Below are 16,458 nucleotides of genomic sequence, written 5' to 3' on the forward strand. Positions count from 1 at the left end.
TTGGGTGCCCCCCCCAGATGAACTTACTGATTTTTCCTACTGGGCTTGGAAGGAACCGGACAATGTCCATCCCCAAATGCCCAGCCAGATTCCTTAGCCAACCTACCGACAGAGCTGACTGGAGTAAGGGTGTTCCAGTTGATGCTTTTGTTGTGGCAGTAGCTATGAAGGAGCTCCCTGAACAAAGCTCCACTGCCTATCCAGCAAACAGGGTCCAGAGGTATGGACAGGTTTGGAAAGCACATTTATGCCTCAGCCACCTTCACACTGAGGCTGTTAAATTATCTGGCACATGTCACCCATTTACAAAGAGATTTGATCAAAGAACTTTCAAATTCCCTTGCTGAGACCATGTCAGAGGAAGGCCTCAAGAAGATTCCCCCCATCTGGCTACTCGTTTGTCCATTGCGAATTCCTCAATGAGGCTGATCACCTGTACTGTGGAAGGTACCTCTCAAGCAAACAGTTTAGCCATCAGGAGACCTCAACTGCCTCAACTTTCAAAACCTTGGCAACTTTAACTCAGCTATCTGCAAGGAGATTCCTGCAGGCTTTGGGTTACATGGCCTCCTGCATCCTTCTCGTACCATATGCAAGACTACATATGAGGAAAATACAGTGGTACCTAAAAAGTGTATGGTCTCAGCATTGCCACAGTTTAGACATACTGATCTCCGTCCTGCCTTGTCTTCAAAAGGAATTCCTTTGGTGGTCCAAGGCATGTACTCTAAACAAAGGAAAACCCTTCTGTCTGCCTCCTGCCACTCAGATACTGACCACGGACACCTCAGATTATGCATGGGGAGCCCATTTTCAGGGCAACTGTCTGCAGGGCCTTTGGACAAAGGATCAGAAGCACCTGCATATCAATTTAAAGGAAATGTTAGCCGTTTAGAAAGCTCTATTGGCCTTCAGAAATCTTCTACAACCAGGACAACTACTGATACGGACAGACGACACCACAGTTATGTGGTACATAAACAAGCAAGGGGGATCTCATTCCTATCCCCTTTGCAGACTAGCCATGGATATTTGGAACACAGCTCTAGCTTGCAATCTGGACCTTCAAGCACAGTTTCTACCAGGGAAGCAAAACTTCCTGGCAGACAGTCTGAGCAGAAACCTTTCGGACCCACACGAATGGATGCTGGACACCGAAATATTCAAGATGATTACTGCAGTCTGGGAATGTCCTCACATAGACCTCTTTGCATCCCACCTCAATCATCAACTACAGATTTTTTGCACCAGGACTTTCCACGAACAAGCTTGGAAAGTGGATGCACTATCATTCAGTTGGAGAAACCTGTCGGGATATGCCTTTCCGCCTCTTCCTCTTCTTCCACGAGTATTATTAAAGATCAAACAGGACAAGCCCAAGATGATAATCTTGCTGGCCCCAAATTGGCCTTGACAGTTTTGGTACCCAACACTGAAAAACCTTTGTCTGGAGTCCCCTTGGGTTTTACCACAGACTCCGAACCTTCTGTCCCAACACCAGGGTCAGGTTCTACAGTCCCATGTCAAAACTCTCAGCCTGGCGGCCTGGTTAATCCAGGGTCTTTGAATCATTCTCTCCTACCCAAGCAGGTTATGGATGTCATTTTAGAAGCCAGACGTCCTAGCACTAGAAAATCTTATGCAGGAAAATGGAAAAGATTTTGTTCCTGGATGCAGGCTCAGGATTCTGATCCTCTTATTACATTCCTCAGATTTTACTTTACCTGACAGACCTCTTACATAAGGGTCTCTCTCTCTCTTCCATAAAGATTCATGCCTCTGCTATTTCTGCTCATTATAATACAGACCCTCCAATCTTTTCCCACCAGCTCATGAGACAGTTTCTCAGAGGAGCTAAGAACTTAAGGCCCCCTAGATCTCCTCCCATTCCTGCTTGGGATCTTAACTATGTTTTGGAAAAGCTCACCTTACCTCCTTTTGAGCCTGCTGCCACATCTGACATCAAGTTTTTATCTTGGAAGACAGCCATCCTGTTAGCTCTGACCTCTGCCAGGAGAGTTTCAGAGTTGCAAGCTCTTATGGCTGTAGAACCTTATATTATTTTTCATCAAGACAGGGTGTCTTTAAGGACTAATCCTACTTTTATGCCTAAGGTGGTTTCCAAAGTGGCTTTAAATCAAACTATTCACTTGCCAACTTTTTTCTCCACTCCTCAAAATAAAGGGGAAAGGATCTTACATTCCTTGGACGTACACAGATAACTACGTTTTTACCTGGACAGAACCAAGGACATCAGGAAATCAGAGCAATTGTTTGTTTCTTGTGCTTCAAGTTCCCAAGGCAAAGCCATTTCAAAACAGACCATTTCTAAATGGATTGCTCATGGAATCAGATTTTGCTATTCACACCATGGAAAGCAAATCCCAGGGAGTATAAGGACTCACTCTACCAGAGCTGCTGCCACTTCAGCTGCTTTCCTCAGGGGAGTTCCTACCAAAGACATTTTGGAAGCTGCAACTTGGAGTTCAGTGCATACTTTTTCCAAGCACTACAATCTACCTCTCTACTCTAAGTCTAGGGCAGGCTTTGCTTCTGCAGTCTTGCAGGGCCTTATAGCCGCCCCCTCTACTTTATGACCACCTCCCTTTCATTCTGCTTTGGGATTCTACCCTACAGTCATGACTGCAACAGTGAAACACGATGAACATAGTACAGATGTTCTTCATCTCACATTGCTGCAGTCCTTACACTTGGGTAGTCCGCTGTCCTCGGTCGGCCCGAATATCAAAGTATAAGGCTGACGTCGGTCAAGGCGCATTTGACTGACATCAGGACGTCAGGGTACAAATGCGCATGACCGACGTCATATCCTCAGTCTTTTTTGCCGCATGGTCCGATGCAGAAGCAGCATTGCAAGTGCCGGTTGGCGTTCTGAAATTTTTCGATTTCGGAGTTTCAGACCGAGTCAAAGTTGGCTAAGTACCCCGTTGGGGAATATTTTGGTTTTTTCTTGCCTCAGTGGTTTACCGGATGTCAGAAAAAGTGAATAATTGTATTTCTTGTGGGAAACAGATACCGCATAGAGACTATCATACTTTGTGTATTCCTTGTTTAGGGCCTGAGCACGACGTTGTTGGGTGTCGCTCTTGTGCTAGATTCAATAAGCGCACTATAAAGAGAAGGTTAGATTGTGCCAGGTTAGTCTTCGGGAAGCGGTGCAATTATAAAATGCCGTCGGATGCTCCGATGCCCGCTTCTTCGAAGAAGCGCAAGGACAAAGCAGTTAAGCCTAGGCTAGAAGAACCGTCAGTACCGGACGCCGGTTCTTTAGAGGTGTCGGTGGAGCCGGTGGTTCCACCGGAGGTTTCTTTGGAATCCCAGGGAGAGACTTTATTATTACAGGATGTGGCCTCTCAGGAGGCAGGTCAGGCTGAAGGGGCTTCTCAGGTTACTATACTCCCTTCCCTTCCTAGGGTGGTTAGGCCCTCTCCTTCTGTTTCCAAGGCTTCTCCCAGAGGCAGGCCAGGTTTAGCTTCAGTTGGTGTCACCCCTAGTTCTTCAGGAACTGTGCCCAAGAAGCATATGCTTAAAATGGCAGAAGATTTGATTACTTTGATTAGGGGTTCTTTGCCCCCTCCTGATAAGAGGCCTAGGGTGGAGCCTGAGCTAGGGAGTTTTGAGCAGGCTTCGGATGTTTCAGAGTCTTCGGCTGAAGACTTACAGGAGTATTCTCCTTACTCTGATTCTGATGTGGATGATTCTACTCCTTCTGCTTCTCCTCCTGAGGATTTTTCTTTTTCAGAAACTCTTCATTCCATGAGGGAGCATTTTAAGTGGGAAGGTCAGGACTTCTCTGATTCCAGGAAAAGGCTTAGGGAATTATTGTTTTACCCCAGCATAGGCCTTTGGCTATACCTCCTGTTTTGGATGTGGTGGAAGATGTTTTTACAGAGGCTTCTCTTAATCCTGATTCTTTGCCTCCTGCTCCTGTTAAACCGGATAGGTATTACAGGGTGCCTGAAGCTCATAAGTATCTTTTTAAGAGTCCTAGGGCAGACCCAGAAACTGTTAGTCAGGGGCCTAAAGGGGTTAAGGCTTCTGTTGTCAAGAATCCGGTTCCTACAGATAAAGAGGCCAGGGCTTTGGATAGATGGGGAAAGAAAGTTTATACTTCTTCCACTCTGGCTATGAGGGCTTTGAATTGTCAGTTCCACATGTTGAAATACCAAAACTATCTCCTTTCACAATTGAAGTCTAAGGTTGATGCTCTGGCGGAAGGTATTGATTGTAAAGAGTTACAAGATTTAGTCCATGTTTCTGAACAGGTGGGTAAGCATTCTTTGCAATGTGGTTTTGATGCTGTACAGGCCTCGTCTAGGGTGGCTGCCACTGGGTCAGTTCTTCGCAGGCACGCCTGGCTGAGGGATCAGAATTTATCTGACCATGTTAAAACAAGGATTTTAGATGCTCCTTTACAATCTGATGTGTTGTTTGGTTCTCCTGTTGAGACATTTTTAAAGAAAATGGAAGACAAGGCTAAGTCTATGCAGACTGTTAAAGATTTTTTGCAGGTTCAGCCACCAAAGTTTAGTAGAAATTGGCCTACTTAAGGGGTGGACGTATCCTTCTTATGATTCCCAGTCTAGGGGTAGATCTAGACGTGGTAGGGGCAGAGCTCAGGGCTCTTTCAGGCCTAGAACAGGGAGTTCTCCTGCACAGTCTTCGGGTGAGGGCAGGGGTCAGTCCTTTCGTAAACAGACCCAATGACCTACCTTTTCAGCTGCCAGAGCCTTCTCGTCTGGCAGCACCTTTGGGAGGAAGGTTGGCACTTTTCAAAGAAAATTGGAGTTTAATTACCCAAGACAGATGGGTATTGGATATCATACACCACGGTTACAGGTTTTATTTCCATACCTTGCCTCCTTTCAAAGGCATGCCAGACGTTCCTCCTCAACAAAGAATAGAGGCTCACAAGCAAATTTCTCTGTTACTCCAAATAGGGGCCATTCAGCCGGTCCCTATGCCAGAAGTGGGCCTAGGATTTTATTCTCGCCTGTTCCTAGTACCAAAGAAAGGGAACACGTGGAGACCAATTTTGGATTTATCTATCCTCAACACTTATCTGGACATTCCCAAGTTCAAAATGTTGACGTTACAGCAGCTTTTACCTCTGCTGGGCAAAGATCATTAGATGGTAACTTTGGATCTCAAGGAGGCTTATCTTCATGTTCCTATCAGACTGAGTTGCAGGGAGTATCTGCGTTTTCGAGCTGGGACTTCTCATTATCAGTTCTCTGCATTGCCCTTTGGCTTATCTACTGCGCCCAGAGTGTTCACGAAAGTTCTGGCTCCAGTGATAGCTTTCCTCAGGTTAAAAGGAATACAGATCTATCCTTATTTGGACGATTGCCTGATTCTAGCTCCAGGAAGGGACGAGCTTCTTCATCATTTGGATTATGTGATAGCAGTGCTAAGATGCCTGGGGTATTCTGTGAACGAAATAAAGTCCAGTCTAGTACCCTCTCAGGACATGTGCTTTCTGGGTGTGAGACTGAATACAGCATCCCAGATGGCCTTTTTGACCCCGGACAAACAAAAGAATCTTTCCCTTTACTTTCATCAGTTGTCTCATCAGTCCAGGCTGACTGCAAGGACAGTCCTTCAAGCCTTGGGGTTCATGGCATCTTGTATTCTGGTGCTTCCCAATGCCAAACTGCATATGAGGAAGCTACAATGGTATCTCAAAAATGTATGGACACAGCACTGCCAGGATTTGGACACTGTCATTCAAATAATACCTTGCATTCAAAAGGAATTGTTGTGGTGGGCTCAGGAATGTCACCTAAACAAGGGACTCTCTGTGACCCGGCCAGAGGCGAGTCAGATTCTAACGACAGATGCCTCAGACAAAGCTTGGGGAGCTCATCTGAATGGAAAGTGGATACAAGACAAGTGGCCTGCCAGACTACAACATCTACATATCAACTTGAAAGAGATGTTAGCAGTCCAGTTTGCATTAATAGCTTTCAAGGATTTACTTCTTCCAGGGCAGGTGTTGATTCTAACAGACAACACAACTGTCATGTGGTACATCAACAAGCAAGGCGGAACACATTCTTATCCTCTATGCAGGCAAGCAATGATTTTGTGGGAGACTGCTCTGTTTACAGCTAAATCTTCAGGCAAGGTTTCTGCCGGAGCACAGAACTCCTTAGCAGATGTGTTGAGCAGACAAATTATGGATCCCCACGAGTGGAAATTGGATCCTCATGTATTTCAGAAATTGACAGTGTCATGGGGAACTCCAGACATAGATCTGTTCGCTTCTCCACTAAACCACCAGCTGCCAAAGTTTTGCACAAAAGGTTTCATCCCACAGCTTGGAAAGTGGATGCTCTTTCCTTCAATTGGAGCAATCTTCATGTGTATGCCTTTCCGCCTCTGCCTCTCCTCCCAAAGGTACTACTAAAGGCCAGACAAGACAAGCCAAGGATGATTTTGATAGCTCCAGATTGGCCTCGACAGCATTGGTACCCATTACTGAGAAGCCTGGTACGGAAGCCTCCATGGCCTTTGCCTTCGATTCCACACCTGTTGTCTCAGGAGGACAGTCATTTGCTCAATGTCAAGCTTCACTCTCTGCACCTAACAGCCTGGCATATTCTGTTTTGAACCATAGTGGGCCTCCACTTCCACAGCAAGTTTTGAATGTTATTTTGGAAGCTAGAAGGCCTAGTACAAGGAAAGTGTATGCAGACAAATGGAAGAGATTTTTGTTTTGGTGTGCAGCAAAGGATTTTGATGTTTCTGAGCCTAATTTAAGTGTGGCTCTTCAATATCTTACTGAGTTACTAGACAAAGGTTTGTCCTTCTCTTCTATTAAGGTTCATGCTGCAGCAATTTCGGCTCACTATGACTGTGACCCACCATTGTTTTCTCATCCTTTGTTCAAGCAATTTCTTAGAGGGGCAAAGAATATAAGACCCCCACGAAGAGCTCCTACTCCTGCTTGGGATCTCAATTTTGTGTTGGAGAAACTCACTCTACAAACTTTTGAGCCTGCAGCTACTACTGAACTAAGGTTTTTATCATGGAAGACTGCTTTTTTGTTGGCTATTACCTCTGCAAGAAGGGTTTCTGAGTTGCAGGCCCTTATGGCGGTTGAGCCTTTCTTAATTTTCCATAAGGATAGGGTATCTTTACGTACTAATCCTTCCTTTATGCCTAAAGTGGTTTCTAGTGTGGCTTTAAACCAAACTATTCATTTGCCTACTTTTTATGCAAATCCCCAAAATAAAGGGGAAAAGATTTTGCACACTTTAGATGTACACAGGCAGTTGCGATATTATTTGGACAGAACTAAAGGGTTCAGGCAGTCTCAGCAGTTATTTGTTTCTTTTGCTTTGAGTTCTCAGGGCAAGCCTGTGTCAAAACAAACTATTTCTAAGTGGATTGGGTTTTGTATTGCTTTCTGTTATTCCCATCATGGTAAGGAGATTCCAGCTGGGATTAGGCCTCATTCCACTAGGGCTACTGCCACTTGACAGCTTTTGAGGGGAGTGGCAACTAAGGATATTTTGGAGGCAGCTACTTGGAGTTCAGTGCATACTTTCTCTAGGCATTATCACCTACCACTTTACTCTAAATCCAGGGCTGGTTTTGCCACTGCTGTTTTGCAGGGCATTTTGGCAGCTCCTGCTTCCTTATAGTTTGGCCATCCTCCCTTACCTCTGCTTTGGGATTCTACCCAAGTGTAAGGACTGCAGCAATGTGAGATGAAGAACATAGTACAGTTTTGTACCTACCATAAATGTAGATGTTCGAAGATCCACATTGCTGCAGTCCAATTTACCCTCCCTCCTTCCCCTCTGTAGTTAGAGGCGGTTGTGTGGGTTGGGTTGTCAATAGGGTGTCTATTGTATATATTGTACATATTTTTAGTGCTAGGATGGTTGGTTGTTTGTTTGCTGTCTTTTGGTTTTGACCTTTATTTTTAGGGTCTTCTGACATCTGGGGCAAGAAAAGACTGAGGATATGACGTCGGTCATGCGCATTTGTACCCTGACGTCCTGATGTCAGTCAAATGCGCCTTGACCGACGTCAGCCTTATACTTTGATATTCGGGCCGACCGAGAACAGCGGACTACCCAAGTGTAAGGACTGCAGCAATGTGGATCTTCGAACATCTACATTTATGGTAGGTACAAAACTGTACTTTGTGTACACTTACCATAAATGTAGATGTTCGAGTGTCTTCACTGTTGCAGTCTGTGTTTCCCTCCCTCCTGTCCCCTCTTATTTGTTCTTTTGTGTAGTTCCTTTTTTCACCCTTCTTCTGAGGTGTATTTGCAAAGGGTATGGGTCCTTACTCATTTTGGAACTTCTGACATCTGGGGCAAGAAAAACTGGAGAACATGGCGTCGGCTGTCAGCTTTGTACTCCTGGCACTCTGACGTCAGGGAGCATGGCTGAACAGCCGACGCCGGACCCAGACTTTGTGATTCTGGCCGACCGAGGACTGCCTGCCGGCAGGGGAGAACCCTACAGTCATGACTGCAACAGTGAAGACACTCGAACATCTACATTTATGGTATGTGTACACAACTGTACTATCTAGAATTCATTGGAACGCAACTGAACACTACAACCCAAGTAGCTTCACTACCTCTACAACTCATAATATCTTTGAGACATCAAGTACAGGACTTACTATATCCTCCGTCTCCTCCGGTAGAGTTAGTGCTGTCAGCCCTAGGATCAATGTCGGCTGCTTAGCAAGATTAGCAAGATTTGTTATGCAAATTCTACAATGGACCTTCGGGGTTCAGTGGTCCATTCTTTACTAAGCTCTGCCTGTGCCCATCAAACTGACTTCAGTTTGCAAACATTATATCCAGTGATGAATGCAGTCAGATGACCTGTCTCTGGGTAGACCGTTCTCTCCCCCCTCATAGCCACAATGACCACGGACGCTTCCTAATTGGGGTGGGTTACAAGGGAAAGATGGTCCAAGGTACATGTGCCCCTTATGAGACCAAGCTGCATGTCAGTCTTCGAGATGAGTGCAGTCCTTTTAACGTTGCAAGCCTAGGACATTTTTCCTCTGGGGACTATTGCCATCCACACGGAGAACATGTCGGTAGTCTGGTACATCAACAAACAAGAAGGAACCCGATTCTACCCTTTGTTCAGAGAGGCTATGAGAGTCTGGGAGTGGGCAATTTCTTTAGACCACTTTCTATTTGCAACACACATTCTGGGGAAAACCAACACGCTAGCAGACAGACTCAGCATGTCCATTCTGAGTCCTCACAAGTGGTCTGTCAGTCGGAGAACAGGATTTTCAGCCCTTGGGGCCAGCCTTGCTGTGACCTAAATGCAGCAAGTACTTTGCTCTGACCCCCCCACACACACACACACACAGGGGGAGTCATCGAAGGATGCTGTGGTTCAAGGTTAGCGCCCAGGTCTACTTTATGCTTACCCTTCTCTCCTGTTGATCCCAAAATTTGTACAGAAAGCCAGCAGGTTGAACAGCTCATTAATCCTCATTGCCCCTTTCTAGCCTCGACAAGTATGGTTCCCCTTCCTGTGGTCTCACCCCAGATATCCTTCATGAATACTGGAACCCACTCAGGCTCTCCCATCTCACCCATCAGAAAACCAGCTTCCCAATCTCCAAACCCTCAACTTGACCGCAAGGTTTCTCCACTTCCAGTGATAATAAGACAGTCCAGGCTTGCTTCTCCAGTCCCGTGACATTATTTTGGCTTCCTAGAAGGCCTCTACCAGGAATTGCTAGGAAAAAAGAGAGAAGAATCCGTGGAAATTATTGGTAGGCCTTGGGTGCTCATACCTGCAAGTGATGTTTAAAGATAGGTGGAGAACACTCTTCATGAATTGTTAACTAAAATGCACATTTCTTTTGCTACAAGTAGGAACCACAAGTTGGGGCTTGGTAAGCTTTGCATGGTTTTGACAGACATAGATTGCTAAATTTTAGATGATTGTAACAAAACTGCAAGAATTTAAAAAAATTACACTAAGATATTTTAAAGTATAAAAGGGATCTCCACAAATTTACTTGAATTACTCACGTTCTTTCATTGTTGTCACCGGCTCACTTTCAAAATATGTACACATCTGTCCAGATTCTGCCCAGACACAAAGATATACATGCCATTTCCAGCTGTTTCCCTTGACAGCAGTAGAAAGTGATTTTTCAAATGAGTAAGCATACCTGTGCACAGTCTCTGCACAGATCAGTGCTGTAGACACCTTTTGGATATTGTAAAGCATACCCTTTCTGAAGGCTACCCAGAGTAATGCACTAATTTAAGTATGACTGACCACACCCGTGAATGTATAATCCAGGAGAACATCCATTAGATTAGAGATTTTGGCAAACATTTGACTTGCAATGTTTTTGCACAGAGCAGTTTATTTCTCACTAATTCAATTCATGTCATGAGTAGCCTGCCAGAGCTCCCATATCTAATTCCAAATAACTGTATGGCATTAAAATAAATGTTATTTCTACATTTGCTTTATCTGACAATTTCCAGATAATTTTCCTCCTCAGAAGGATGGGATGATTTAAGACCTTTTGTAAACCTGGGCTGTTTGTGACGTCATAATTGGAATTGGTCAAAAAGAAAACCACGTTTTTCATTACACTGGTAGTATATTTACACATATATTGGAAGTGTGTAACTTAGTGCAGTCTAATCTGATCTTTTGTAAGTTTAGGAAGGGAAATATTTAACAGGCGAAGAGGCAATAAATAGTAGCTCTTGGTAACTGTTATTAATATATTAGTTGTCGGCATGTGCCAACATTTCTGTGTGCTTTGTTAATCTAGATCTCCGTATCCTCTCAGCCTTCATGTCTGGCTGTACGTATTGTTTTAAACTTACTCTTTACATATGCAGTAGGGAGGCATTCTCAGATATGGCAAAAAGCTTGTATCCATTTGTATGTTGTGTAGTATTTTTCCAACATAGTCAATGAGCAGAACCAGAAATGGCATTTTGGGAGCTCTAGCAAGTGTCAAGTTGGGGTTGCCTGGACTCTTTCAGTCTTAAGTATCACCCTGTCACTGCCCCATCTCTTAAGCAACTCTTTAGTTCATACTGCAAAATTTTGGAAGTAGTGTGCACAGACTGAACTGCAACTACAGTGCTTTTACGTTATGACAGGCCTGTCTACCACACTGTATTGGCTCATCTCACAGAGGGACATCCACAGTGACCACTGTCATTTTGTTGCAATCATGATTTGTTACAACCCAAAATACAGGCTGGCAGTAGATGAAAAGGTGAAAAGGTGCCATAAGCAAAGGGATCTATGGCACCTCCCCAGTGCCTATTGTTCATCCTCTAGTATTTCCTCTATTTCCCCACTCCATCCAAGACCCCACACATTACTTTTTTTCCTTTTTAAACATTTTGCCTTAATTTTCATCTTTTTCAAGAAGCCATGGCTTTCTATATGCTGTGAAGTGATTTTTTTTTCAACATTTTCATTCAATGATGGCTTAAAAAAACATGATTAAAGAAAGAAATCTTGTTTTGCTGTTCAGCTTTACTTTTCCTAGCATCCTTTCCACATTACCTAGCCAAGAGAGCACAGTAATAACTGCCAACATTCCGCCAGAAGCCATAAGGTTATAGGTGCTCTGAGGTACATTTTAGACCTTTTCAGCCAGAACAGAAATCATAAGTAAGAAAAGAATTTCAGTCTTTTTTTCCTTTCAAAAGAAGATGCAAGTTGTTCCCAAAGCTTAATGTTCAAAGCTGACAAAATAGGGTACTTTATTTTTTATTTATTTATTTATTTATTTTACATTTGTTGACCGGGATAGTCCGACTGGATGCAGGTCCATTTTTAGTGGAGGCCCGGGGAGATGAGCTCCAATGTACACAGAAACATTAAAACATGTTACAAATATAGTTTTGACAAAGAGTGCATACATTTTATCTGGGAATACTGCCTGCCCCCCCCCCCCCCCCAAAATAAAAGTCACTGTGTGCGTATATCCCTCTGGTGTTAGATTGGAATGAAAGCAGATGTTCAATTGGCCAAAGCCATGTATTTCAAGTGGCTCCTCTTAGACATATACATAGCATGCCTCCTCACTCCTAATCGCCCCCAATGGCAGTCATCTGCATACATGCTCAATGTGTGATTGTGGGGAAAGTGAAAAACAGATCACAGTAATGTATTCCAATTTGTTGCTCCCAGCCATTACACTGCTTCTTTTTGACTACCAGTATAGTCTGTGAGGAAAAGTAAAAGAAACAATAACCACACTGTCCCCAGCCCCAGCACAAGCTATAATGACCTCCACTGCACACCTCTGAGGTTGACCGTGAGGAAAATTAAACAAGTAATGACCACACCATCCCAAGTACCCCACAGAAGCTGCAGAAACCTTCTTTACAAACCTCTGAGCAGGGCTAGTTTTAGAGTGGGTGCTGTTGAGGATTGGGGCCCCCACTTAAGTCTGTGTCAAAATCCATTTATACAGTCTGGGATGTGGGGACCACCTGTCATCCTAGAAGCTCTAAGGGTCTGAATGTACTGCAATGTATTTCTTGCCTTATTTTTGAAAGATATTTTGCTTGTTAACTACACTTTTACTGCTTCCCAGAAGAGTTATGCATCTCTCTCACACACACACACGCACACATACGCACTCTACATAGAAAGAGCCACAGCCAAGGATTCAGACAGAAAGAAGTACTGTGAAATGCAATGAAACTCACTGTGCCAGTGTGACAATGAGCAGTTGCTTTTGTACACATCCTGTTTCTGCCAAACCAATAAAGACAGCCACCTGTCGTGTATAAGGTCTATGTTTATGATGGTAAGGGAAAGAAATTATGGGCAAGTTGTTGCTCTTAAATACACTGCAACCACACACACCCCTGTCACACAACCATAATGGCAGTGCCATTGATGTTTGCGGAAGAGATTATAACCAGCTTGCCACACTTATACTTCAACATCTCCCCCTTCTCCATCACGCATACATACACACGCAAGCATAAGCCATAGCAATACTAGTTTTACAGTGCTTTCAGCAAATAGCAGAACACTAGTACTGCCACACCAGATCAGTGATTGTTTTGGTTTTGTTAGGAGCACTTCATACCTGTCACTGTCCCTGATATCACAAAATGCCCCAGACTTTGCCCTGTACCTTGTAAAAAAAAAAAAAATTCACATTGCAATAAGTCATTCAGGATTACAGACGGTCAGTAGTGTCAGACATCACAGTTTCATACTTTGTCCAAAAAAATAAACGTTGATGCAAAATATGTTATATTAACTTTTAAGTGAATTAGAGTAATAAAAAAAGTGTTCCTAATTTAAAAGTGTTCCTAATTTTGAACAGTTATTCTGCCATTATTTTTTGGCCTTGCCCACAATTCTTGAGCAAAGAAATTGAGAGTTATAGTATCTGGTGCCTTTACAGTATTTATAAAACTCCCTGAAAGACAAAAACATCCCTGAAATTTGGGATCATCTGCTCCTTTTAAAATACTGAAGAACTGAGATAGGTCAATCTGGGCTGCCAATCTCTTAATGCCTTCCTCACTCTTGTTTCTTCACTGATTATTGGTTTTATCCTAAAAGGGTCATATCACAACCATGTTTTGGATAAAGTGCATAATCAGAAGATGAACAATACTGTTTTTACCTCATTTTCCCACAGCCAGCAGCAGCTGTTGTGGTTAAAATTATGAAGCCTGCTCCTTGACAAATCAGTGTTTTGCAACCAGTGATGTCTTTGAATTTTAAAGAAGTGGTGCCAGTTCTTAGAAGTTTTCAATCTAAGGTTTATTGCCCACCTATGCTGTATTGGCTTGTGCTGGTTTGACAAATGTAACAAACTATCAAAATAAGATAACTGCTGTGCTTAGGGGGAAACTTAGGAATCCCCAGTGACCACAGGGTTCACTGGGGGAGGAAAGAGGTAACTGGGAGTGTATGTTTTGAGAGTTTAATGAGTTGGCAGACTTATTTCCTACCGAATACTCTGTTAGGAATATTGGGAAAACAAATGAGTGTAACTAACTACATTTTTTATTTATTTATTTAGCTGGGATACAGGATCTGAATTGCCTAGACATAGTAAGGCATTGTTAAGTTTAATTCTGGTGCTGCCAAAAAAGCAATTACTAAAAAATGGAATTCATCTTTTGCTGCATCCTTTTGAAGGTCTTAATTTCGAGTCTGGTTGCATTTCTGTATATTTTTTGACATTTGTTGACCAGGACAGTCCAGCTGGGCTATAATGCCCTTTTTCAGCAGAAGCCCGGGGAGAAAAGCTCCACAGTCATATACAGTAGATTAACACACCAACAAATATAGCAAATACATAGTCCATTATGAGAATAAACACAGTGTTGCATCACAAGGTTAGAGGAGATGATCAGTTTGTACAACTGAATGCACACAGCATATTAAATGCAGATTGTCAGAGCTATTTACAGGTTACATTCATATGTACAACAGAACAGATAGTAAGTTTAGAAGCAAATTTGTTTGTACAGGCAGTGTCCAGAGCATAATAAAAACAGTCACCAGGTACAGTAAAACTATTTAAATCTTTTTTGTCTCAATCTGCCCTCTTTGCTTGCCAGCAATCCTCCATCCCTGTCTTGATAATTTGGACCATTTGCATCCCTTCCCCTTCACCAAGTTGAGAGTTGATCCATCAAGGGTTGGTTTGACATGTTTTTCTGTTTTGCCCCACCTCCCGCTGAGCATGCTTTTGTAAACTACCCGTAAGGTGGTCATTGATTGGGTTGACTGTGCTGGGCTATCCCGACTTCCTTCAGGGTGTATCCCAGGAAGCAGCCCTGCCCTGTGTTGTAAAGCACTGCAGGCTGTCCTCCCTAGTATTGTCTAGGAACAATCCACACTATACATGTGCCCTTGAGCATGTGTACATGCCTCCCTTAGACTGGCTGTCCTCCCTTTCATTTGTCTCTGCATTGTACAGCCCCCACCACCACCACCAAGTGTTTAGGACAAATTCATCCCTGTGTGTGGCACATAGCTGAATAGAGCTAGGCATGTTTTTGTTTAGCTTGAACTAAGATGGCTAGCAATGAGGTCTCTCTCAGAAAGGACTGAAGTGAAGAAGGGAGTCTGCTGTAAGGTACATGATTTCGACTAGGCAGATAATAAACTTGTATAGAAAAGTTTCCATGGGATCCTGGTACTAGAATACTAACTCTCATAGGCTTCCTAATGAAATTTCCTTAAAGATATACAAGTTACATTAAGATTTCACTTTGTATTAATGTGATGTAAAGGCTGTGATTTCTTAACCAAAACAGTACTTCTAATAGTTTCCAAGTCCATCTGTATATAGAAATCATTGTAAAACCCTCAACCGTGGTCTTCTATAACCAGTACAGCTTCACTTTTGGTTATTGGTCAGCTAAAAGAATGTGAACTAAATGGGATTGTCAGTCTCTCTGTCCTAGAATTGAGATCATGCCTTCCGCAACCCACTTTGGTTCCAACTGTGCCTAGATCTGATCATATATTAAAATCTTGTTAATGCTTACAGTTTGTTTTTGATAAGTGCATTTATCCTATATCTCAGTTTAGATGGCTAGAGAATATTTATACAGTGCAAAATGTCAATGTTGTTAACTGTACTAAGTTAATTCTGGCTTACTAGATTATTTTCTATTTGTTGTAGATTTGTGTGGCTCACATTTTTTCCATTATTCCCTCAGCTTATTTTTGATGTTCTGTTTCTCTACAGTATGATTCTGGCATTGATAAATGATTAAAATACTCTGGATTTACTGAACATTTCAAAAGGTGAAGATGCACTCCAGCATTCTACAGAGTGCCAGTTGTTGCCATGCGGGAAAGAGAAGAGGATGACAGTGCCATTTTTTAAGTATATTTTTTGATGTAAAACAAGACTGGATCTGTATTTTTAAAAAAATAAAATACTTAAAATTATTTTTGTTGTTCATCATCATGTATTTTGGATGCATGTCTGAAGCTTCTGTTTATTAATATTGACAACTTAGTTCCATACCTTGTAAAACCAACTCTGTAGGAAAGTCATGGACAAACATTTTTTTTGTTGGAGATTTGGGGTTAGCATAATAAAGTGTTTATCTTATAAATACAAAGCACAATATTTGTTTGGTCACCTTTGAAAGGAAACTAGTTAGGCTTAAAATGTCCTGAAGGGCAGCTGGCCTAATACTTGCATATGAACCTATATAAAAACAACAAAGGTTAAACAGTTTTGTCTCAGCAGCTGATTTTGAGATTTATTCAGGAAAAGCCTCATACATCTAAATGACATTATCCCTATATATGTACACACACACAACTATATTGCAACACTCACTGATGTCATCATTCAGTTGAATTTTTTTTTTCCCCAGACCTTGTACAATGACACCAACAGCAGCACCCAGTCGGTCCAATCATTCTGGGTACATGGGAGCT

The 16,458-nt window shown here is 42.8% G+C and overlaps 1 protein-coding gene across 1 annotated transcript in view; it reads left to right on the top strand.

Annotated features, from left to right (window-relative positions):
- CNIH4 (cornichon family AMPA receptor auxiliary protein 4) overlaps positions 1-15,957 on the top strand; it is a 486,096-nt gene extending 470,139 nt beyond the window's left edge. Inside the window, exon 10 of the mRNA XM_044058771.1 lies at positions 15,752-15,957. Coding sequence (XP_043914706.1) covers positions 15,752-15,779 — 28 coding nt within the window. The 3' untranslated portion in view covers positions 15,780-15,957. The remainder of the gene's footprint in view (positions 1-15,751) is intronic.
- The last annotated feature ends 501 nt before the right edge of the window (positions 15,958-16,458 follow it).

Source organism: Protopterus annectens, chromosome 1.part2 (assembly GCF_019279795.1).
Source record: "Protopterus annectens isolate FY-2018-M chromosome 1.part2, PAN1.0, whole genome shotgun sequence".
Taxonomy (NCBI): Eukaryota; Metazoa; Chordata; order Ceratodontiformes; family Protopteridae; genus Protopterus; species Protopterus annectens.